This window comes from Ascaphus truei, chromosome 7 (assembly GCF_040206685.1).
Source record: "Ascaphus truei isolate aAscTru1 chromosome 7, aAscTru1.hap1, whole genome shotgun sequence".
Lineage (NCBI taxonomy): Eukaryota > Metazoa > Chordata > Amphibia > Anura > Ascaphidae > Ascaphus > Ascaphus truei.
The window spans coordinates 39691971-39715627 of NC_134489.1; the positions used below are offsets into that span (position 1 = coordinate 39691971).

Sequence of the window (23657 nt, forward strand, 5' to 3'; positions counted from 1 at the left end):
GGAAAGGGCCCACGGGCTCAGAAACGTGGCTTTTTGTGAGTATATTGGTCTGCGTGGCATTTATTGCTTATTCTGATCTATTGGCGAGTGCTGATCCATTTGTACTTTACTGTTGTACTGATTATTGATTCCTAGCGGTGGGAGCGGGACAGGGGGGTGCATAGGATCCTAGTACCAAGCTGACCCAGGGGAGCTATTTCTGTTTATATTCTCTCCTAATTCTATATCTGGTGAGTACATGTTCCATCTTTCCTGTTACTGTTCTGCCTTTGTCCGTCTGTCTGCTCTCGCGCAGTTAAATGCCTTGCCGGCCTCTCTACCACAGACAGGATTCAAGGATAAGGTTCCACTTTATATTCCCCTCCAGAAGAAATATTGATCATACGAGTTGCCTTTTCAGCTCATGTTTTTGTTGCGATCGCACCCGGTTGGGAAAACCCGCTGCTGCAGTTATCAGCCTGAGGTCAATATATCAAATTGCGGCGGTTCTGACTTTTCTTACAGATGCTTTAGACCAGGGGTGGCCAACTCCAGTCCTCAAGAGTCACCAACAGGTCAGGTTTTCAGGATATCCCTGCTTCAGCACAGGCACTGAGCCACTGATTGAGCCACCTGTGCTTAAGCCGATATCCTGAAAACCTGACCTGTTGGTGGCCCTTGAGACTGGAGTTGGCCACCCCTGCTTTATAACAAATTCATTAGAACCGATGCAGCATTAATCACCTAATTACCAGCTATTAGCTCTATGTTGGATATATTCTGATTTTTTTTGTATTCTTGTTTCTCTTTTAAACTTTCATTTACAATGCTGCAATGGCGGACAAGTTCGGCAGAGGGAAGGGTTAATGCTTTGCCGAGTCGGAGGGGGCGAGATTTGGTGATCTCAGTAGATCTGCCAGTTGGTTACCAGAGGCGGTCAAGCTGGTTTTTCCACAGGTGGCCCGCTCCCTCCCACTGCTCTCAGGAGAAAGGACTTCTCGTGGGGCTTTGTTTTCAGCGGGTTAGAAATACACACACAAAGGGAAACGTCATACTCACTCAGACAAAGAAGCATTTCCCCAAACAGATACCCGAAGCCCAGCTCTTATCGGGGTAGCCCCGGCTCTTATCGGGGTAGCCCGGCTAGTGCTTGGATTGCTAAACAGAGCTGGGTTTTTTGGGGTGTAAACACGAGGAGGAGAAGAAAAGTGGAGTGAATGCAAGAACTATTACTGGTGCTCGACTCCAGTACTCAAGACACCCCAACAGGTCAGGTTTTCAGGATATCCCAGCTTTACCTGTGCTGATACAGGGAGTGATTGAGCCAACTGTGCTGCAGCAGGGATATCCTGAAAACCTGACCTGTTGAGGAGCTTGAGGAGTGGGGTTGGGGTCAGATTTTAAGGCTATCCCAGCTTCAGCACAGTTGGTTCAATCAGTGGCCCAGTCAAGTGCACCACCTTTGCCGAAGCAAGGATATGCTGAAAACCTGACCTGTTGGTGGCCCTTGAGGACTGGAGTTGGTCACCCCCTGCTGTAGGGGATCCAGCATGAGATTTCCTCATACGTGAAATTATAATGTAAGCGATTTGCAAAGCTTGTCTGTCTTTGACATGCAACACGTGACAAGGAGACCTGTGAGGTTTGGAAAGCTGTATACATTATCCTGATCTCCGAAGGACTCTCATGTTGGACCCATAAAACATATCCGAGACTATTAAACTACATGGTTTAGACAGGCGCGTAGCCAGATTTAGGCTGCAGTGTCACATGGATCAGCGAGGGTTGTTTTTCTGGTTGGAACCTTACTTAGGGCAGGTCCATACTGGCGCGGGGCGCAGTCACATTGCCTAAAGGCTTTGATCGCGCCCACAGACCGCGCGGGCGGCATCAGGAAACTGATTTCTCGGCGCGACGGGCAGGTCACGTGAGCGGTTCGCCCAATGAGAACGAACCAGCTCTGTGACGCCCCTAGGCACGCCCTCCACGGCGCGTCTACCATGGCACGAAAACGCACACGCTCCACGCGAGTGACGTCACAGACTTCGCACGGACGAAGGCTGTATGGCCTTAGCCTTATACGCCATATTTACTAAGCAGCCTTCGGCCCTAAACCCCCTTCTGATGCCGGAAGAAACCCTACAACCCATTCAAATGAATGCAGGTCATCTTCCATTGCCCACAAGTGTGTAATGCCAGAAGGCTGCTTAGTACATATGGGCCTAAGTGTGCAAGCCCTACGGTGCAAAATGTGGAATATTACAAAGTAGAGAAAGTAAGGGAGATGGATTATAGCCAATAAGAAAAGATTATCAATTGCCAAGCTGGAGGCCGACACACCCAGCCCACTAGTGTTTGTCTAAGGAGATAGAAGTCAGTCCCATGACATATTTCTAAATAATCCAGGTTGGTTTTGTCTCCCAAGCAGGGAAACCGCAGGACGGGAAGAAACGGTTACAAAGAGATCTCTGAAAGCTTTCCACTGCATACCGTATTCTACTACATTGTCATCATATTAGTCATACATGTAGGCAAAACATTTTAAGCAATATTATAATTTCAATAGTAGAGTTTCTACTTATTGTTTATGACACTAATTGTCTGTGTCTATGCCGCCTCTTGGCCTGACCCTGTGCCAGCCTCTCTCCGCTCTGCCCAATCCTGATCACCTCTGTTCTACATTCCAATCGTCCGACTGAAACATATTGCTACAGACGCGAAGGGTCACCTGCAAACGTTACAAGAGTGCAAGCTCTTCTGCAACTAGAAACGACTAATGCTGAGCTAAAGCAATCAGTACAATAATAAATTCTATATAATATTCATTCTGTGCTCAGTCAGTCAACTCTCTGCTATACACAAGCACTATCTCTGGTGTTTTGGTTCTTGAAACAAAATGAAAACTTCTGTGTTTTTGGTTTTGTCAAAACGCGATTATTTTGGCTTTTAAACTAAAATTCTAATTATAGTTACATTTTTTTGCGAAAGTTCAATCTTTTGCAAACGTGGGTTTTTTGTTTTTTTTCCCCCTTCAAATAGTTTAACCGTTTAAAAAAAACAAAAAACAAAATGGCAAAAAAAAGACCAAAACCTTTTTTTTGTTCAAATGCGTTTTGAAATTTCGACCAAGGGTTCGAAACGAACCGCAAAACGTAGGACACTCTCCCCCCCCCAAGAGCTTACAATCTAAGTGTTTTACAGATGTCCACCACATAGACTCAACCCAACCTACAGCAGAAAAGTGGTCCCCCACAGACACAGCCATCTCAACCCTCAACAGCTCCCAGCCTCTTCCTGTAGAAGAGATGGAATCACAGATGGACAGCAGGACTCGGGTTCCAGGACTTGACTCGGCACAGACCTCCATTGGAATGTGTGAAGAGGAGGAGGTCTTCCCATCCAGCTCCAAGTTCCATGGTGACCAAGTCTCCAGCTTGGATCCCTCGCAGCACCCTCCCCGGTTGCAGGTGCTGCCCGGTGACTGTATGCAGGTCTGTCGAAACGCGATCGGACATCGGGCTTCAGACCCTGAATGCGCCTCTGTGTCTCAGCCAGCAGGAGAGCCGCTTTCTCACATGGCATCACCGCCATCTCCCAGCAGCCTCAGCATGGGTAAGAGCTGAATTCAAGACTGCTTCTAAGCTCCCTTTAAGTGAGCTGCGATAGCGAATAAAGGGACCGCAGATTTACACATTAAAATGACAATCGCTCGTAGGAAAAAAAAGTGTACTAATGGCAGTGACATGTTTAGGGGGCCAGTCCCTCCTAGGGGCAAAGTGTACTAATGGCAGTGACATGTTTAGGGGGCCAGTCCCTCCTAGGGGCAAAGTGTACTAATGGCAGTGACATGTTTAGGGGGCCAGTCCCTCCTAGGGGCAAAGTGTACAAAAGGCAGTGACATGGTTAAGCGGTCAGTCCCTCCTGGGGACAAAGTGTACAAAAGGCAGTGACATGGTTAAGGGGTCAGTCCCTCCTGGGGACAAAGTGTACTAAAGGCACTGACATGGTTAAGGGGTTAGTCCCTCCTAGGAGCAAAGTGTACTAATGGTAGTGATATGATTTAGGTGTGACACTTTTTTTTTTGCCAAAATCTGACACTTATACTGATCTAAGTATTTTAAAATAATTTTTACAGTTAGTTTATAAACACTCTGAGATGTGGGGGGGAGGGGAGATGAGATGTGGGGGGGAGGGGAGATGAGATGTGGGGGGAGGGGGAGGTTGATTTCTTCGGACTGCTCCCTTTTTGTCTGATGTCCCTGGTGATCAGCAGGTTTGCATACACACCGCTTCCCTCTCTCCCCTCCCTGGCTCCTTGATAAGGACAGGGTGGGGTAGGAGCAGAGGCAGGAAACACTCCCCCGTTCAGCTCTCAAAGGCGAGATTTATGCTTCATTTCAAAAGAAGGAAAAGCTGCCAAATCTTTGCTTCAGCATGGTTACATTTGTTTTAAGAAAGCCAATGAGATTGTTATTCCTTTTAAAATGATGTTATTGCACGCGCAATTGAGTCCCCTTACCAGTCATCATTCCTAATGCCCTCTTTAGCCATTGCCAACACCACGAGGCAGGGCCACGTTCCACGTGATATTATAGTGTGGCTGTTCTAGTTTCAGAGGGTCAGAGGGCAGTTGAGGTTGGCGCGGGAGCCCAGCGTCTCTGCTTCTTGTTTGTTTTCATTCGGCTTTAATATTAGTATGAACGGCGCTGCCACGCGGGGAAGGGGGTTAGCCATTTTTTGTGGGGGTGAGTGACGGATGCCTTTGTCGCTGTTACAGAGACAGACATGGAAGTGGATCCAGAGACAGGCGAACGCGCTTTGGAGTAAACACCAGACGCTGGCAGAGATGCGGCGCACAGGAGGGGGCGCGGGCAGTGCCAACTGCACGTGCGTCTGTACACGCATCACTTCCACCGCGATCCCTGCGCTGAACTACAACGCGCCGGCGGTAATACAGTCGGAAGAACTTCTAACCTGGAGCTGCGGCTCTTTACAATGCCGGGAGACGCATGGAGGGAAGGGGGGGTCCCGGAATAACACGTGGCTAAGAGAGGCCACGTGGGTGACCCAATAGTGACAATGTGGCGCAGACTGGGAAGATGTTTTGTCACAGAGGAGCATCAGAGCAGTGAAAGCTTAGACAGGACGGACCCTCGTCCCCCAGCTGCATCTCTAGGGCTTTAAAGAAGGGCAGGGCTCAGCTAGAATTCACAACGCATTACAATGCAGCACCGTGCCCCTCTCCCACAGAAGGGAGTACCGCGGGGGGGGGGGGCAATTCCATTGCTCAGGGGCCACCAACAGGTCTTCAGCTCTGTCTGTTCAGCGCAGGTGGTTCAATCAGTCCTTGCTTCAGCACAGGTGCCTCAGATTGAGCAGAAGCAAGGATATCCAGAAAACCTGACCTGTTGGTGGCCCTTGATGACTGGAGTTGCTCACCCCTGAATTATAGTCTGCGAGGTGGGTTTCGCCCGCCACCAATCATTGCACTGAAAGAGTTAAAGCACCCTTACATGTTTGACCCCCCCCCCGCCCCCCCAAAACTATTTTAAATTATGTTCCCATTGCGCTATGCGCAGGGAGCTGGAGGGGGGGGTTAGAAGTGTGGTCAACGGTCACGGTTGGAGCCCGGAGAGCTCTCTGTGGGATTTTAGGCGGGGAGTTGGGAGGAGACAAGGGGTTAAAATATGAGCATCCAAGATTGCCGCTTGGAAACAGTGCTGCCTTCATTCTGTGTACGTGGTCTCCACAGAACTGTGTCTGCATTACTAGAGATTAACAGGTCTGGTCTCTGGGCCGTATTCTGTAAGCTCCAAATCGCAAAGAAAACCCCACTAATTTCAGTGGGGCTTTCTGCAATACCGCCCGCCTCGAGCCTACACAATAAGGGCCCATGTGCTCGTTTTAAGGAACATACAAGCGGAACACGCATGATGTGTGTGGGAATCGCACGCCTGGACATTACCTAGAACATACGGATCTAAAAGCACGCCCGTCCCTGGCAGAGACGCCTGCAACGCGTTCTGGAGAATAATAATTACACCGGGTGGCACAGCCGGGCCCGTATTTACACGCAGGCCTATTACTACCCCGGGCCTAGGGCAGCAAAATTAGGGGGGGGGGGGGGAGATTTCTGGGAGGTCTGTGCTGCGGTTACAGAGGCCACGTTCTCTTCCCCACCATTAAACGGATTGCCGCAGGAGAGGGCGGGGTCTCTCACCACCTCCTGTAACATCACGTGGCCACGAGTTGCCATTGCATGCCATCCCGTTGTCGTGGAAACGCGTCGGGACACTGCAAGAGGCGGCCAGGGCAGCAAACAGGTAAGTGAGGGAGGCAAAACTCTAAAACCGGCCCTGTTTGCTGCAGCTGATATAATGGTGAAGGTGCCTATGTTTCCACATCACTTTTCTATGTGTAATTGTATAATGGATCCATGTGAAGCTGAGGGCCCGGGCGACGGCATCAAGGGAAGAAAACCTCCGCCTCATCCATGGAAGAATCAACACTTCCACAAATAAAACATGCTTCTAAAACAGGGGCTCAAATCCATTCCTAGAGATCCCCCCCCAACAGGTCAGGTTTTCAGGATATCACTGCTTCCGTACAGGTGTCTCAGAGGCTCAAAGACTGAAGCAGATATCCTGAAAACCTGACCTGTTGGAGGGGGTGGGGGTGTTGAGCCCCCCTGATCTAAGATGCCTGGTGTCGGCATATGAGTATAATGGTACATTTACGGTATAATGGTTAAGTTATCGCATAAATCTGTTAACTACATAGATTAACCTTAAGGAGAGGTTAAAATCAGCCACGCGTGTACACACACACCTTTTGTCATCTTGATCTTTTAACGTCTTGGCATCGACATGGCCTGAAGATGATATACTAGACTTGGATCGGAGTATGTACACAATGCGCACACACACACCATCCACCAAGTGGGAATCAGGCCCCGGACCAAACCCGCTGGTATGAAACAGGTCCCAGGGAAAGAACGATGGGCCCATTACTGGAGAAATCCTCACGGTTTCGCGTTATTTGTGGAATAGCATTTTAACGGAAACATTCTCATGTACCGAAGCAAAGAATATCATGAACCAGGCTATATATGATCAGTTTAGGTTAGGACATGCCTTAATGCTGTAGGGTTCAACTCCAGCCCTCAAAAAACAGGAAAGGTTTACAGGATATCCTGGCTGCAGTCCCAGGATGTGAGGGGATCAGAACACCGGCTAGTAAAATGTCACATATTGAATGGATAGTGGGTTTGCATTCTTGATTGTGGGTTTAAGTTTTTAGATCATTTCAATGTCACATTTGAAGTGTGTGTGTTTGTTTTCTTTTGTGTTGCGCTTTTAACACATTTCTAGATCAAAGTTTTATTCCCCACCCCCAAAAAAATGTGCCCTTTTCCTTGAATCAATGTGTCTGTCTGCAATTTATAGAGACGGCCGGAAATATCTTTACCTTGCTCAAGAAATAAATAAATGCGTTTTACTAAAAAGATCAAAAGATGTTATACTTTTATATACACGCGCGCACGGCATTTACAGAACGTATAGACATTAACAAAGTGGAATAGAAGAAGTTTTAGGTCAGTTTAACAGACCCTCCCCAGCAGTTAAGGGGTTAACACGTGTCAGTAATCAAGCTAATTAAGCAGGTAACCTCATTTTTTAGTAACACATCAGTTTCAAACTAGCAGTGTTAGATAAACCGCTTTAGTTTGAGTAACGCGTAACCTGGAGCAGCGAGTCAGGTCTCAAATAAACATGTAGATCGTCTTTCCAGTCATTCCAATTTGACTCACGTCATTATCACAGGGGCGGGCAACGCCAGGCCTCAAGGGCCACCAACAGGTCAGGTTTTCAGGCTATGCCTGCTTCAGCACAGGTGGCTCAGTCTCAGAGACTGAGCAACATGTGCTGAAGCAGGGATATCCTGAAAACCTGACCTGTTGGTGGCCCATGAGGCCTGGAGTTGCCCACCCCTGGGTTATCATTACAGCACTGACTACTGTATACTGCCGTCTGCTGAACATCAGGCTGATCTCTTCCTGTGCAGCCAGGCAGGTGCATCAGTGATGTCACCACCATGCACAGGAAACAGGACTGCAGTGGAACGGGAAGAATGGGGAAGGCAGCAAGGATGTACAAACAGAAGACATCAGAGAGCAGCGTCTGCAGGAAGGGATCGGGTGCGGGGGGAAGGGATCGGGGTGCATACTTCATACCCCAGGCTACGGCCGCACTATTTGACCCTCCGTATGTGGGAATGTATCCATCCAACGTCATGAACACAACAGCTGCACATTAGAACACGAGAGGTGGTGACCAGCCCCTATTAACCTTTAGCACAGGTCTGTAAGCACAAACGCACCGTTGTGTCAGTGAGCGGCGGCTGCAGCAGTCAGTATACTCTATACTCCGCTGTAAAACCCTCCCGTCTTTCCCTGGGTTCAGTTAATGCCTTTAGCGCCAGAAGGCTCGGCACGTCATTGCTCCGCGAGATCCGCAGCGCGCGCGGAAGAGGAATGAAAACGCGCAGTGTTAGCAGCAACATTGGCAAGAAAAGTGGCTGAAATTGCACATCAGGCAGCAATTTGGCACAATTTCCTATAAAAAAAAATTTTTTTAAAAAATTACTTTTACCATAAATCTTTTTCACTCAGTATTATTTTTTTAATATGCTTGGCACTGCAGGAGGTTGGTTACCCTTAAATAATTGTGAGGGTACCCAAACTCCTGTACTCTCATTGCCACATCAAATGCTTCTAGAGCAGGGGGTGGGCAACGTCAGTCATCAAGGGAAACCAACAGGTCAGGTTTTCAGGATATCCCTGCTTCAGCACCGGTAGCTCAATCAGTCCCAGCTTCAGCACAGGTGGCTCAATCAGTCCCTGCTTCAGCACAGGTGGCTCAATCTTTGACTGAGCCACCTGTGCTGAAGCAGAGATATCCTGAAAACCTGACCTGTTGCACCTTGTGGACTGCAGTTTCCCACCCCTTGAAGGTCAGTATCACAGTCCACGTGCAAATGATCGGCAGCACGAGATGAGATGCAGCACAGAACATAACCCCCGTATTAATCGGTACACTGTGTGCAATAGCCAGGCCTCTCCGCAGCCTCTCCCGGGTCTCCGTGTTAGTTAATGGGCTGATACTCGGAGAAGAATCTTTTCTTCAGCATAGGTGCCACGATCGCCCCTATCACGAGCAGTACCACGGGGGTGCCCAGGGCGACTGCCATGATACAAATCACAAGGATGGAAAAGGAGTCCACAGGAGGCGTCCCGTAGCCAATCAGAGCAGACCTGCGGATACAAGGAAAACGTTAAGAAAAAACACTGCAGGCTCCCAACGCGTTCCATGCACAATACCCCAAATACTACGCAAATAAAACCTGCGGGCTCCCAACGCGTTCCATGCACAATACCCCAAATACGCCAATAAAACCTCTGCGGGCTCCCAACGCGTTCCATGCATAATACCCCAAATACTACGCAAATAAAACCTCTGCATTCTCCCAACGCGTTCCATGCACAATACCCCAAATACTACGCAAATAAAACCTCTGCGGGCACCCAACGCGTTCCATGCACAATACCCCAAACACTATGCCAATAAAACCTCTGCGGGTTCCCAACGCGTTCCATGCACAATACCCCAAATACGCCAATAAAACCTGTGCGGGCTCCCAACGCGTTCCATGCACAATACCCCAATAAAACCTCTGCGGGCTCCCAACGCGTTCCATGCACAATACCCCAAATACTACGCCAATAAAACCTGTTATACTAACTTCCTCGTCCTTTCTGCTGTGCACGGAGATCAATTATATACTTTATTCTGTGTGTGTGTGTGTGTGTGTGTGTGTGTGTGTGTGTGTGTGTGTGTGTGTGTGTGTGTGTGTGTGTGTGTGTGTGTGTGTGCGTATATTCATGTACACAGCACTTCACAGCAGAAATACATGTGATAAGCATATAAATAAACATAGTGGGAAGTGCTTTCAGACGTATATGTGTGCGTGCGTACACACACACACACACACACACACACACACACACACACACACACTTATCTCGCCCTCACTGGAATAAACCAGGTATGGTAAGCCCCTGGCATTGCCGGCCTGGCAGTGGATGGGTAATACAGGGTCGGCAGAAACGCTGTCTAACTCACCAGCTCAAATACTTGTTCTTCTCATAGAAATCCCCGTCAGCGATCCCGAAGGAGATGTTGAAGGCCTCCAGGTTGTATCTTTGCTCCAGCTGGTCCCCAAAGTAGGCAGACACAATGCTGGGCACCGCCAGTGTGCCATTTACCCTCTGCAGATCGTGGTACCGGCACGGAAGGGCATCGTCCCGTTTGCCCTCAGAAGAGCCGTATGCCACCGTCTTCCACTGGAAGAAGCCCTGGGCATGGCTGGCATTGGGGAAGTCGGGGAGCAGCTGGACCATCTATCCGATGTACAAAACAATGGCAGATCAGAGTGAGTGCACAGCATCCAGGACAGTGCCGGGTATACTAGCACCACGGAAGCAGAGAGATCATAGCCTGCATGAGCCAGTGCTGGCTTGATGGGAGTGCCAGGGGTGCCACTGCCACGCTCTTCCCCCACAGTTAAACTCATTTCCGGGAGAGAACGCGGGGCCTGTGCCTCTTGCCTTCTCAGGAGAGGCACCTCCTCCTGCGGCACATGGCGCCACGTCGTAGGAAATGCCGCTCCGGAGAAGGTAAGATTCCCCCGCCAAAACCCCACTGCACCGAACACCGCAAAACCCCTAGCCGTCCCTGAATATAACTGTGTGTGAAATAATAATACAGATTATACGGTTATATATATGTTCAATAATGCTATTATTTAACGATCCCTCTGCCATGCGCAAGTTTCCTCTCCGAGCCGCAATCGCCAGGAAGATGCAGACGCCGCGCATGTCTCACCGCAAAGATCGTGGGCGTGTACTCGTCGTCAATCGAGCGCACGGAGCGCATCTTCTTGTGCCCCTCCTTCCTCTCCAGAGTGACCATCTCCATGGCGAAGCGGGAGCGGTTCCCCCGGGGGCTGACCCCTTCCAGGAGGAACTCCAGGGTGGTGCAGTTGGCGGTGTGAAGCATGCGGGGGGAGGAGGCGTCCCGACCGGAGCCCGGGTGCGCAGAGACCTGGGGGGAGAAGGCCGGGGGTGTTAATAGAGGGAACCTACAGGAGGCTGGGGGGGGGGGGGGGTGGGAGGGAAGAGTATAAAGTCAGCTGCATATATTTACACCTAAACTTCGCCGCGGCGGAGTTCCAAATTTGCCGCGCCACTCGGCACGTGCCAGTGTCGGCCGCCTCTTTGGTGCCGCCCTCCTGCTGCTTTGGAATCCCGACGTCGAATGACGCCGCGACGTCGTCATCAACGTGACGTGGCACGGTGGTGGGTTGCCATGGAAACGTGACGCCGGCACGTCATTTGAGGTCGTGTTGCCATGGCAACGAGACGCCGCGTGACATCGCGTTGGGGGCGCCCGCAGCGTCATTTCACGCCGGGATTCCAAAGGAGCAGGAGTGCGGCAGAAGGAGGCGGCAGACACAGGCAAGTATCTTCCCATTAGCTCCGATAGGCCAGAGAGAGCAGCAAAATTATATGGGGGGCAGACATTTTTGCCGCCTCAGGCCCGGGCCTAAAGGGAAATCTGACACTGCGTGTGTATATATACACACACACACACACACACACACACACACACACACTTCTGTATGACCCGCAGCGTTTGCATTCCTCTCACCCGGAAGGTGACGCTGCCGTTCTGAAAGCTCCCCGCAGCGTCGGACTCGTTGCGCCCGCTCAGGCTGGCACTCAGCGTGCTGGAATTCAGCGTCCGATTTGCGTCTCCCCAGCGGAAGTCGGACAAGTCGTACGCGGGGTAGAAATATTTATTCGCCGTCCCCGAGAAATTCGCCGTGTTGTTCACATCGGAATACTCAAAGATCTGGGAAAGGGACACGACACAACATCAACACAACAATCCATCCAACAACACAGCACCCGCGGGCTTCCGCACGTAACCCTTTAGCTGCCGGGGGGGGGCCTGTTTGCCAATGTTCTGATAGCACTTGGGATTGTGACGCTATGTGCCCCCTGCCTGCTGCCATTCCCGGGAGAATAAAATGGCCGCCTGCAATGGTGCTCTTTTTTTAAAATCTACGTTTATTGCGCAAATAAAGCACGAAACGGCGCTCTGGGGGTGCAAATAAACACGCAGGGGCGCAAATAAGCTGCAACGGCGCTCTGGGGGCGCAAATAAGCTGCAATGGCGCTCTGGGGGCGCAAATAAGCTGCAACGGCGCTCTGGGGGCGCAAATAAGCTGCAACGGCGCTCTGGGGGCGCAAATAAGCACACGGGGTGCAAATAAGCATGCAACGGCGCTATGGGGGCGCAAATAAGCACACGGGATGCAAATAAGCATGCAACGGTGCTCTGGGGGCGCAAATAAGCATGCAGGGGGTGGAAATAAGCATGCAACGGCGTTCAGGGGGCGCAAATAAGCTTGTGGCAGCGCTCTCTAGGGGCGCAATAAGCACGCAGCGGGGCAGTACCATGACCCACAGCCCATGAGGTTTCAGTGAAGCCCCCTAAATAAGCCCCCGGCTCCTCGGGCAGTGCCGGCGTTGGTAAGAGCGGGTGCAGGTTTCCCTTACCCGAGTGAAGATCAGGGCTGTGGAATACAGCACACTCTGTGCTGGCTCAATGCTGATAGCCCCATGGGGGGCCGGGGAGAGGAGCCGGGTCCAGTTGACCCGCAGCTGGCTCTGCTCGCTCCCGGTGTATACGAGCAGCACCGTGGGGGCTCCGATCGTGCTCCACACATAGTGGATGGTGCTGCCCGGTCCCACGGCCCGGATGTGAAGCAGGTTCACCGAGGAGTTAGGGGAGCCGGGGTTATACTCCAGGCTGACCTACAGGAAGGGAAAACAACGCTCATTACAAACATTCGCCGCCAGGAAGCCACATTCCTGCACCAGAAGACACCATACAGTACAGGCCATTTACATAGGGCACAAAGTGCCTTCCAGCGCTGGGAGGTGTTCGGAACAGCAATGTTCAGGAAATAGGAGCCAGAATGCTGCAGGGATTTCATGAACATATTCAGAGTTTTTAGTTCAGCCATTTTTAGATGAGCCCAGAATTATTTATTGTAACACGATTCAAAAATGCAGAAGAGTGGGAGGCGAGCGGGGTATGGGCAGGGCGGGATCGGGAGGCGAGCGGGGTATGGCAGGGCGGGATTGGGAGGCGAGCGGGGTATGAGCAGGGCGGGATTGGGAGGCGAGCGGGGTATGAGCAGGGCGGGATTGGGAGGCGAGCGGGGTATGAGCAGGGCGGGATCGGGAGGCGAGCGTGGTATGAGCAGGGCGGGATCGGGAGGCGAGCGGGGTATGAGCAGGGCGGGATCGGGAGGCGAGCGGGGTATGGCAGGGCGGGATAGGGAGGCGAGTGGGGTATGGCAGGGCGGGGATCGGGAGGCGAGCGGGGTATGGCAGGGCGGGATCGGGAGGCGAGCGGGGTATGGCAGGGCGGGATCGGGAGGCGAGCTGGGTATGGCAGGGCGGGATCGGGAGGTGAGCGGGGTATGGCAGGGCGGGATCAGGAGGTGAGCAGGGTGGGATCGGGAGGCGAGCGGGGTATGGCAGGGCGGGATCGGGAGGCGAGCGGGGTATGGCAGGGCGGGATCAGGAGGTGAGCAGGGTGGGATCGGGAGGCGAGCGGGGTATGGCAGGGCGGGATCAGGAGGTGAGCAGGGTATGGCAGGGCGGGATCAGGAGGTGAGCAGGGTGGGATCGGGAGGCGAGCGGGATATGGCAGGGCGGGATCAGGAGGTGAGCAGGGCGGGATCAGAAGGTGAGCAGGGTGGGATCGGGAGGCGAGCGGGGTATGGCAGGGCGGGATCAGGAGGTGAGCAGGGTGGGATCGGGAGGCGAGCGGGGTATGGCAGGGCGGGATCAGGAGGTGAGCAGGGCGGAATCGGGAGGCAAGCGGGGTATGGCAGGGCGGGATCAGGAGGTGAGCAGGGCGGAATCGGGAGGCAAGCGGGGTATGGCAGGGCGGGATCAGGAGGTGAGCAGGGCGGGATCGGGAGGCGAGCGGGGTATGGGAGGGCGGGATCGGGAGGCGAGCAGGGTATGGCAGGGCGGGATCAGGAGGTGAACAGGGTGGGATCGGGAGGCGAGCGGGGTATGGCAGGGCGGGATCAGGAGGTGAGCAGGGTGGGATCGGGAGGCGAGCGGGGTATGGCAGGGCGGGATCAGGAGGTGAGCAGGGCGGGATCAGGAGGTGAGCAGGGCGGGATCGTGAGGTGAGCAGGGCGGAATCGGGAGGCAAGCGGGGTATGGCAGGGCGGGATCAGGAGGTGAGCAGGGCGGGATCGTGAGGTGAGCAGGGCGGGATCGGGAGGCGAGCGGGGTATGGCAGGGCGGGATCGGGAGGCGAGCGGGGTATGGCAGGGCGGGATCGTGAGGTGAGCAGGGCGGGATCGGGAGGTGAGCAGGGCAGGATCGGGAGGTGAGCGGGGTATGGCAGGGCGGGATCGGGAGGCGAGCGGGGTATGGCAGGGCGGGATCGTGAGGTGAGCAGGGCGGGATCGGGAGGCGAGCGGGGTATGGCAGGGCGGGATCAGGAGGTGAGCAGGGTGGGATCGGGAGGGCGGGATCAGGAGGCGAGCAGGGTATGGCAGGGCGGGATCGGAAGGCGAGCGGGGTGTCGCAGGGCGGGATTGTGAGGTGAGCAGGGCGGGATAGGGAGGCGAGCGGGGTGTCGCAGGGCGGGATTGTGAGGTGAGCAGGGCGGGATCGGGAGGCAAGCGGGGTATGGCAGGGCGGGGTCGTGAGGTGAGCAGGGCGGGATCGGGAGACAAGCGGGGTATGGCAGGGCGGGATCGGGTGAGTAGGGTGATGGCTGTATGGACAGGAAAGAAAGTTGGACCGAAACTACGATTCTTCCCGAGGACATCACAGAGGTATCACGTGACATGCGTGTATCCCGTGTGAATACTTTAGTGCTGCTTGGCTGAACATGGTTTCTATAGCAGCTGGAAACGAGATAGGAAGTTACAGGGACCCGGACACACACAGGCTGGCTGTAACCGTCACTACTAGGTGTATATTCCCCGAGGTGCAGCGCGCAACGCAGCCCAAGCTTCCCGTGTCAGCTGTGTATGACCGTATATACACGTGTGCATCTGTACAAACCTGTGCATAGGAGTGTACGTATCAGCGTATATGTATCAGAGCCTTTTAGTTTTTTTTAACTGTGTACAAGTATGTGTGTGTGTGTGTGTGTTAGTATGAACCTCAGTGTGTGTGTGTTTATGTGAACATCAGTGTGTTAGTGCGTACATCAGTGTGTGTGTGTGTTAATATGAACATCAGTGTGTGTTAGTGCCAACATGTGTGTGTGTGTGTGTTAGTATGAACGTGTGTGTGTTAGTATGAACATCAGTGTGTGTTAGTGCCAACATCAGTGTGTGTGTTAGTATGAACATGTGTGTGTGTGTGTGTGTGTGTGTGTGTGTGTGTGTGTGTGTGTGTGTGTGTGTGTGTGTGTGTGTGGTTTAGTATGAACATCAGTGTGTGTTAGTGTGCACATCAGTGTGTCTGTGTGTTAGTGCACACATCAGTGTGTGTTAGTGTGCACATCAGTGTGTCTGTGTGTTAGTGCACACATCAGTGTGTGTTAGTGCACACATCAGTGTGTGTTAATGAATGTGTGCAGCGGGTATAACCAGCATTAGGAGATCAGCAGATGGAAATAGCAGATAGCGCCAGTAACCCTTTCACTGCCAGCGGCCCCAGCCACACAGCAGGGTTACAGTTTGGGAACGCACAATATCTCCCCGTCCACCGCCCCATATTCTAGCAGGACGTGGGACATTAACCCCGTCCCTGCCAGGAGGGCCTGCGATGGATTCTTCTTGTTTGTCTTTTAACAGAACTTTCCGTGCTCGATACAGAGATTTGTACAGTGCTGTGTACGTGGGCAGTATAAAATATGAAATAACCCCTGTGCTACTAATATCAGTGTGACAGGAAGCACAAGCGCTGAGCTGGCTGTCCGTGCCCAGCGGTCTCACGCCGCACACTCCCAGCTTCTCGTTCTGCTTTCTGCATCGCTCTGTGATACAGAATTCTCGTTTCAAGCCGTACTCTGCAGGCGCGACTTGTAATGTTATTAGCAGCGAGAGGGGGTACGGCGACAAGGCAAGATTATATACTTGGGAAAAAAAAAAAGGTTTAAAAAGAAAATGGAATAAATTAAAAAAAACAAAACACCTCAGTAGTGCCGAGTACCATCACGGACGATGGCCTTTCCAGCAATGAGTACATGGGAGGTATTTTATAACGCAGTGGAAATGTCTGGTGATCGCAAAGTCTTAGCCAGGGGTCTAAAACTAAGTCCTCAAGGGCAACCAGCAGGGCAGCTTTGATGGATATCCCTGCTTCAGCACAGGTGGCTCAATCAGTCCCTGCTTCGCACAGGTGGCTCAATCAGTCCCTGCGTCAGCACAGGTGGCTCAGTCTTCAACTGAGCCACTGATTGAGTCACCTGTGCTGAAGCAGGGACTGATTGAGCCACCTGTGCTGAAGCAGGGACTGATTGAGCCACCTGTGCTGAAGCAGGGACTGATTGAGCCACCTGTGCTGAAGCAGGGACTGATTGCGCCGCCTGTGCTGAAGCAGGGACTGATTGCGCCGCCTGTGCTGAAGCAGGGATTGATTGAGCCACCTGTGCTGAAGCAGGGATTGATTGAGCCACCTGTGCTGAAGCAGGGATTGATTGAGCCACCTGTGCTGAAGCAGGGATATCCATAAATGCTGACCTGTTGGTGGCCCTCAAGGACAGAGTTTGAGACCCCTGGTCTAAGCCGACCCAAAGCCCTGCACTGTGAAACCCGCAAGTGCCCGACACATTGCAGGGTCAGACATCGCAAAGCAAGGAGTTTCGAGGAGAGGGTAACCTAACTGGCGAGTCACTAGGGGCAGAAAGCAAAGAGTTTTGGGTAATGAAGTGCATCAGCACCTGAGCCAAAAGCAGCACTTGTTTCCCCGGAAATAACATCTTTTATTTACAGGGGGATGTGTGCCCGGCTGCTCCCCGCTGATGAAAACCTTTGCCCTGGTCTCAGAGAGAGAGGTGTTACGGGGGGGGGGAGGGGGAGAGGAGGGGGGGCAGAGAGAGAGGTGTTACGGGGGGGGGGGGGGGAGGAGGGGGGGCAGAGAGAGAGGTGTTACGGGGGGGCAGAGAGAGGTGTTACGGGTGGGGGCAGAGAGAGAGGTGTTACGGAGGGAGGGGCAGAGAGAGAGGTGTTACGGGGGGGGGGAGGGGCAGAGAGAGGTGTTACGGGGGGGCAGAGAGAGAGGTGTTACGGGGGGGAGGGGGTGGGGGCAGAGAGAGGTGTTACGGAGGGGGGGCAGAGAGAGAGGTGTTACGGAGGGGGGGGGGGGCAGAGAGAGAGGTGTTATGGGGGGAGGGGAGGGGGGGCAGAGAGAGAGAGGTGTTACGGGGGGAGGGGGGGCAGAGAGAGAGGTGTTACGGGGGGAGGGGGGCAGAGAGAGAGGTGTTACGGGGGGGGGGCAGACAGAGGTGTTACGGGGGGAGGGGGGGCAGAGAGAGAGGTGTTACGGGGGAGGGGGGGGCAGAGAGAGGTGTTACGGAGGGGGGCAGAGAGAGGTGTTACGGGGGGGCAGAGAGAGGTGTTACGGGGGGAGGGGGGGGCAGAGAGAGGTGTTACGGGGGGAGGGGAGGGGGGGCAGAGAGAGAGAGGTGTTACGGGGGGAGGGCAGAGAGAGAGGTGTTACGGGAGGGAGGGGAGGGGGGGGCAGAGAGAGAGAGGTGTTACGGGGGGAGGGGGGGCAGAGAGAGGTGTTACGGGGGGGGGGAGGGAGAGAGGTGTTACGGGGAGGGCAGGGAGAGAGGTGTTACGGGGGGGCAGGGAGAGAGGTGTTACGGGGGGGGGGGGGCAGGGAGAGAGGTGTTACGGGGGGGGGGCAGGGAGAGAGGTGTTACGGGGGGGGGGGGCAGGGAGAGAGGTGTTACGGGGGGGGGGGCAGGGAGAGAGGTGTTACGGGGGGGGGGGGCAGGGAGAGGTGTTACGGGGGGGCAGGGAGAGAGGTGTTACGGGGGGGCAGGGAGAGAGGTGTTACGGGGGGGCAGGGAGAGAGGTGTTACCGGGGGGGCAGGGAGAGAGGTGTTACGGGGGGGGGGGGCAGGGAGAGAGGTGTTACGGGGGGGGGCAGGGAGAGAGGTGTTACGGGGGGGGGCAGGGAGAGAGGTGTTACGGGGGGGGGGGGCAGGGAGAGAGGTGTTACGGGGGGGCAGGGAGAGAGGTGTTACGGGGGGGCAGGGAGAGAGGTGTTACGGGGGGCAGGGAGAGAGGTGTTACGGGGGGCAGGGAGAGAGGTGTTACGGGGGGCAGGGAGAGAGGTGTTACGGGGGGCAGGGAGAGAGGTGTTACGGGGGGCAGGGAGAGAGGTGTTACGGGGGGCAGGGAGAGAGGTGTTACGGGGGGGGGGGGGGGGCAGGGAGAGAGGTGTTACGGGGGGGGGGGGGGAGGGGCAGAGAGAGAGGTGTTACGGGGGGGGGGGCAGGGAGAGAGGTGTTACGGGGGGGCAGGGAGAGAGGTGTTACGGGGGGGCAGGGAGAGAGGTGTTACGGGGGGGCAGGGAGAGAGGTGTTACGGGGGGGCAGGGAGAGAGGTGTTACCGGGGGGGCAGGGAGAGAGGTGTTACGGGGGGGGGCAGGGAGAGAGGTGTTACGGGGGGGGCAGGGAGAGAGGTGTTACGGGGGGGGGCAGGGAGAGAGGTGTTACGGGGGGGGGGCAGGGAGAGAGGTGTTACGGGGGGGGGCAGGGAGAGAGGTGTTACGGGGGGCAGGGAGAGAGGTGTTACGGGGGGGCAGGGAGAGAGGTGTTACGGGGGGGCAGGGAGAGAGGTGTTACCGGGGGGGCAGGGAGAGAGGTGTTACGGGGGGGGGCAGGGAGAGAGGTGTTACGGGGGGGGGGCAGGGAGAGAGGTGTTACGGGGGGGGGGGCAGGGAGAGAGGTGTTACGGGGGGGGGCAGGGAGAGGTGTTACGGGGGGAGGGGAGGGGGGGCAGAGAGAGAGAGGTGTTACGGGGGGAGGGCAGAGAGAGAGGTGTTACGGGAGGGAGGGGAGGGGGGGGCAGAGAGAGAGAGGTGTTACGGGGGGAGGGGGGGCAGAGAGAGGTGTTACGGGGGGGGCAGGGAGAGAGGTGTTACGGGGAGGGCAGGGAGAGAGGTGTTACGGGGGGGCAGGGAGAGAGGTGTTACGGGGGGGGGGGGGCAGGGAGAGAGGTGTTACGGGGGGGGGCAGGGAGAGAGGTGTTACGGGGGGGGGGCAGGGAGAGAGGTGTTACGGGGGGGGGGGGGCAGGGAGAGAGGTGTTACGGGGGGGCAGGGAGAGAGGTGTTACGGGGGGGCAGGGAGAGAGGTGTTACGGGGGGGGGGCAGGGAGAGAGGTGTTACGGGGGGGGGGCAGGGAGAGAGGTGTTACGGGGGGGGGGCAGGGAGAGAGGTGTTACGGGGGGGGGGCAGGGAGAGAGGTGTTACGGGGGGGGGGGGGGCAGGGAGAGAGGTGTTACGGGGGGGGGGGGGGCAGGGAGAGAGGTGTTACGGGGGGGGGGGGCAGGGAGAGAGGTGTTACGGGGGGGGGGGGCAGGGAGAGAGGTGTTACGGGGGGGGGGCAGGGAGAGAGGTGTTACGGGGGGGGGGCAGGGAGAGAGGTGTTACGGGGGGGGGGCAGGGAGAGAGGTGTTACGGGGGGGCAGGGAGAGAGGTGTTACGGGGGGCAGGGAGAGAGGTGTTACGGGGGGCAGGGAGAGAGGTGTTACGGGGGGCAGGGAGAGAGGTGTTACGGGGGGCAGGGAGAGAGGTGTTACGGGGGGCAGGGAGAGAGGTGTTACGGGGGGCAGGGAGAGAGGTGTTACGGGGGGCAGGGAGAGAGGTGTTACGGGGGGCAGGGAGAGAGGTGTTACGGGGGGCAGGGAGAGAGGTGTTACGGGGGGCAGGGAGAGAGGTGTTACGGGGGGCAGGGAGAGAGGTGTTACGGGGGGCAGGGAGAGAGGTGTTACGGGGGGCAGGGAGAGAGGTGTTACGGGGGGCAGGGAGAGAGGTGTTACGGGGGGCAGGGAGAGAGGTGTTACGGGGGGCAGGGAGAGAGGTGTTACGGGGGGCAGGGAGAGAGGTGTTACGGGGGGCAGGGAGAGAGGTGTTACGGGGGGCAGGGAGAGAGGTGTTACGGGGGGCAGGGAGAGAGGTGTTACGGGGGGCAGGGAGAGAGGTGTTACGGGGGGCAGGGAGAGAGGTGTTACGGGGGGCAGGGAGAGAGGTGTTACGGGGGGCAGGGAGAGAGGTGTTACGGGGGGCAGGGAGAGAGGTGTTACGGGGGGCAGGGAGAGAGGTGTTACTGGGGGCAGGGAGAGAGGTGTTACTGGGGGCAGGGAGAGAGGTGTTACTGGGGGCAGGGAGAGAGGTGTTACTGGGGGCAGGGAGAGAGGTGTTACTGGGGGCAGGGAGAGAGGTGTTACTGGGGGCAGGGAGAGAGGTGTTACTGGGGGCAGGGAGAGAGGTGTTACTGGGGGCAGGGAGAGAGGTGTTACTGGGGGCAGGGAGAGAGGTGTTACTGGGGGCAGGGAGAGAGGTGTTACTGGGGGCAGGGAGAGAGGTGTTACTGGGGGCAGGGAGAGAGGTGTTACTGGGGGCAGGGAGAGAGGTGTTACGGGGGGGGGGGGCAGGGCTGTGTACATATCTGTAACATGCTAATCCTTCTCATTTAGTGTTTGTCTTGGGAGAGTTTCAAGCAACATGTGATGAGCAGACGTGTGTGTGTGTGTGTGTGTGTGTGTGTGTGTGTGTGTGTGTGTGTGTGTGTGTATACACATTCTCTCTGTGGGTGTAGAGGGGCTCATATCTCCATTCCAGGACATTACCCGCTAACCCCCAATCTTTCCAACACAGACGTCCCAAGATCTGCCTTATATTGTATAGCAAATGTATCACTAAATCCTGCACCTCTCTGAGGTTGCGTGGAATAGGTACAGAGATTTCAGTCTTACTACAGGGTCCATGCAGTACAACATCCCCTATACCGCCTACAAACAGGATCCATATCCTCGATACATGACTCACATTAGGATCTCCAGCATCTTCCTGAATGTCCACTATTGCATAGGATCCCCCATATCCAAGTATGATAAATATATTGTAATATCTCCCACCTCCCTGTAGGATCCCGCACCTCCCTGTATGGCCTCTCTGTAGGATCCCTCACCCCCCTGTATGGCCTCCCTGTAGGATCCCGCACCTCACTGTATGGCCTCTCTGTAGGATCCCTCACCCCCTGTATGGCCTCTCTGTAGGAACCCTCGCCTCCCTGTATGGCCTCTCTGTAGGATCCCTCACCCCCCTGTATGGCCTCCCTGCAGGATCCCTCGCCTCACTGTATGGCCTCTCTGTAGGATCCCTCACCCCCCTGTATGGCCTCTCTGTAGGAACCCTCACCCCCCTGTATGGCCTCTCTGTAGGATCCCTCACCCCCCTGTATGGCCTCCCTGCAGGATCCCTCGCCCCCCTGTATGGCCTCCCTGCAGGATCCCTCGCCTCACTGTATGGCCTCTCTGTAGGAACCCTCACCCCCCTGTATGGCCTCCCTGCAGGATCCCTCGCCCCCCTGTATGGCCTCCCTGCAGGATCCCTCGCCTCACTGTATGGCCTCTCTGTAGGATCCCTCACCCCCCTGTATGGCCTCTCTGTAGGAACCCTCACCCCCCTGTATGGCCTCTCTGTAGGATCCCTCACCCCCCTGTATGGCCTCTCTGTAGGATCCCTCAACCCCCTGTATGGCCTCCCTGCAGGATCCCTCGCCTCACTGTATGGCCTCTCTGTAGGATCCCTCACCCCCCTGTATGGCCTCTCTGTAGGATCCCTCACCCCCCTGTATGGCCTCTCTGTAGGAACCCTCACCCCCCTGTATGGCCTCTCTGTAGGATCCCTCACCCCCCTGTATGGCCTCGCTGCAGGATCCCTCGCCTCACTGTATGGCCTCTCTGTAGGATCCCTCACCCCCCTGTATGGCCTCTCTGTAGGAACCCTCACCCCCCTGTATGGCCTCTCTGTAGGATCCCTCACCCCCCTGTATGGCCTCCCTGCAGGATCCCTCGCCTCACTGTATGGCCTCTCTGTAGGATCCCTCACCCCCCTGTATGGCCTCTCTGTAGGAACCCTCACCCCCCTGTATGTCCTCTCTGTAGGATCCCTCACCCCCCTGTATGGCCTCTCTGTAGGATCCCTCACCCCCCTGTATGGCCTCCCTGCAGGATCCCTCGCCTCCCTGTATGGCCTCTCTGTTGGATCCCTCGCCTCCCTGTATGGCCTCTCTGTAGGATCCCTCACCCCCCTGTATGGCCTCCCTGCAGGATCCCTCGCCTCCCTGTATGGCCTCTCTGTTGGATCCCTCGCCTCCCTGTATGGCCTCTCTGTTGGATCCCTCGCCTCCCTGTATGGCCTCTCTGTTGGATCCCTCGCCTCCCTGTATGGCCTCTCTGTTGGATCCCTCGCCTCCCTGTATGGCCTCTCTGTAGGATCCCTCACCTCCCTGTATGGTCGCTCTGTTGGTCCCCGCACCTTCCCCTGTAGGACTCACCTTCCGGCGGTAGTCCCCCGGGCCGGCCTGCACACACAGCCCCGCACAGATCACACTCAGCGCCCAGATGACCGGACACATGTTCGTTACTTTGTATCTGGGACTTCGTGCCGCTCACGTGACCAGTCAGCTGACGCCGGCACCTTTAAAGGGGAAGTCACACGAAGGGCCTTAAAGGGGAGGGCAAGCCTTGCACTGGCTGAGCACGTGACCCAACACAGCATAAAGGTGGATTACTTGCTAAATATGACATCACTATCCATATATATTCTTCCTTCCTCATTCATTTAACGCTGCTCTGCAGTTTGCAGCAGTACTTTGCATGCCCCTGAAGAGGTTAACCGTATCTTGCACAGAAAACCCACCTTTCATAAAATACTACTCATAAAAAGTTTATTTACTAACGTTAAAAGCCATGTAATTAATTTTTTAGTACAGTACGCTTCCGTCACCACCCTCTCAAATATACCCACAAAATAAGTACTCGTCTCTGCGCAGCTTCCAACCCTTTCACCTTTCTCATGCTTCGTTTATGTTACGCCAATTATTTATTTTACTCCACGTTCATTTACTACTGCCACTATATCGACATGACATATAGGATCACCGCCACCATCTTATAGGGTCCAGAAAATTAAACCTATATACCAGAGGGGAAATCACACACCCCAAGCGAACACCGTAACATGATCACTTATTTAACCCCTTCAATTCCTTGCTGGCCCCACTGACAAGGGGTTAACTCCCTTGTAGGCACATTTCTGAAAGCGCACACATGTAACACAGAATCCGTGTGGGACAGGGTCACATCTAGGATAAAATGCAAAAAAACACAAATTATATTGCACGCAAACCATTCCCAGCTACTTTATGTCTTTCCACTAACAGACTAATCTCTACTTTGGGGACTTTGCCCTTCGTTACAGGTGTTGTTTAAAAAGCAGACCAAGAGGGAGTCACAGAATGAGACACACACACACACC

At 55.0% G+C, this 23657-nt stretch overlaps 1 protein-coding gene and 1 long non-coding RNA gene across 2 annotated transcripts; one reads left to right on the forward strand and one right to left on the reverse strand.

The window, feature by feature from the left end:
- Positions 1 to 581: 581 nt before the first annotated feature.
- Positions 582 to 7491, forward strand: LOC142499050 (uncharacterized). Its single transcript, XR_012802608.1, has 2 exons — positions 582 to 3591; positions 4757 to 7491. It is a non-coding gene; the product is annotated as an uncharacterized LOC142499050 (long non-coding RNA).
- Positions 7486 to 22810, reverse strand: GLMP (glycosylated lysosomal membrane protein). Its single transcript, XM_075607836.1, has 6 exons — positions 22675 to 22810; positions 12662 to 12919; positions 11748 to 11951; positions 10923 to 11141; positions 10161 to 10438; positions 7486 to 9292 (listed from the first exon to the last, which is right to left on the reverse strand). Exons 1-6 carry the CDS (start codon positions 22753 to 22755, stop codon positions 9124 to 9126), a joined length of 1209 nt encoding a protein of 402 aa, XP_075463951.1. The 5' UTR covers positions 22756 to 22810; the 3' UTR covers positions 7486 to 9123.
- Between the last annotated feature and the right edge of the window lie 847 nt (positions 22811 to 23657).

Bases quoted from the DNA above. Each gene is read 5' to 3' on its own strand.
- GLMP (XM_075607836.1), bottom strand. From the start codon at position 22,755: ATGTGTCCGGTCATCTGGGCGCTGAGTGTGATCTGTGCGGGGCTGTGT. The intron at 11,952-12,661 runs GTAAGGGAAACC...TCCCTTTCCCAG, and splicing joins CAGCCCTGATCTTCACTCGG to ATCTTTGAGTATTCCGATGT. The intron at 11,142-11,747 runs GTGAGAGGAATG...TTCTCCCCCCAG, and splicing joins ACGGCAGCGTCACCTTCCGG to GTCTCTGCGCACCCGGGCTC.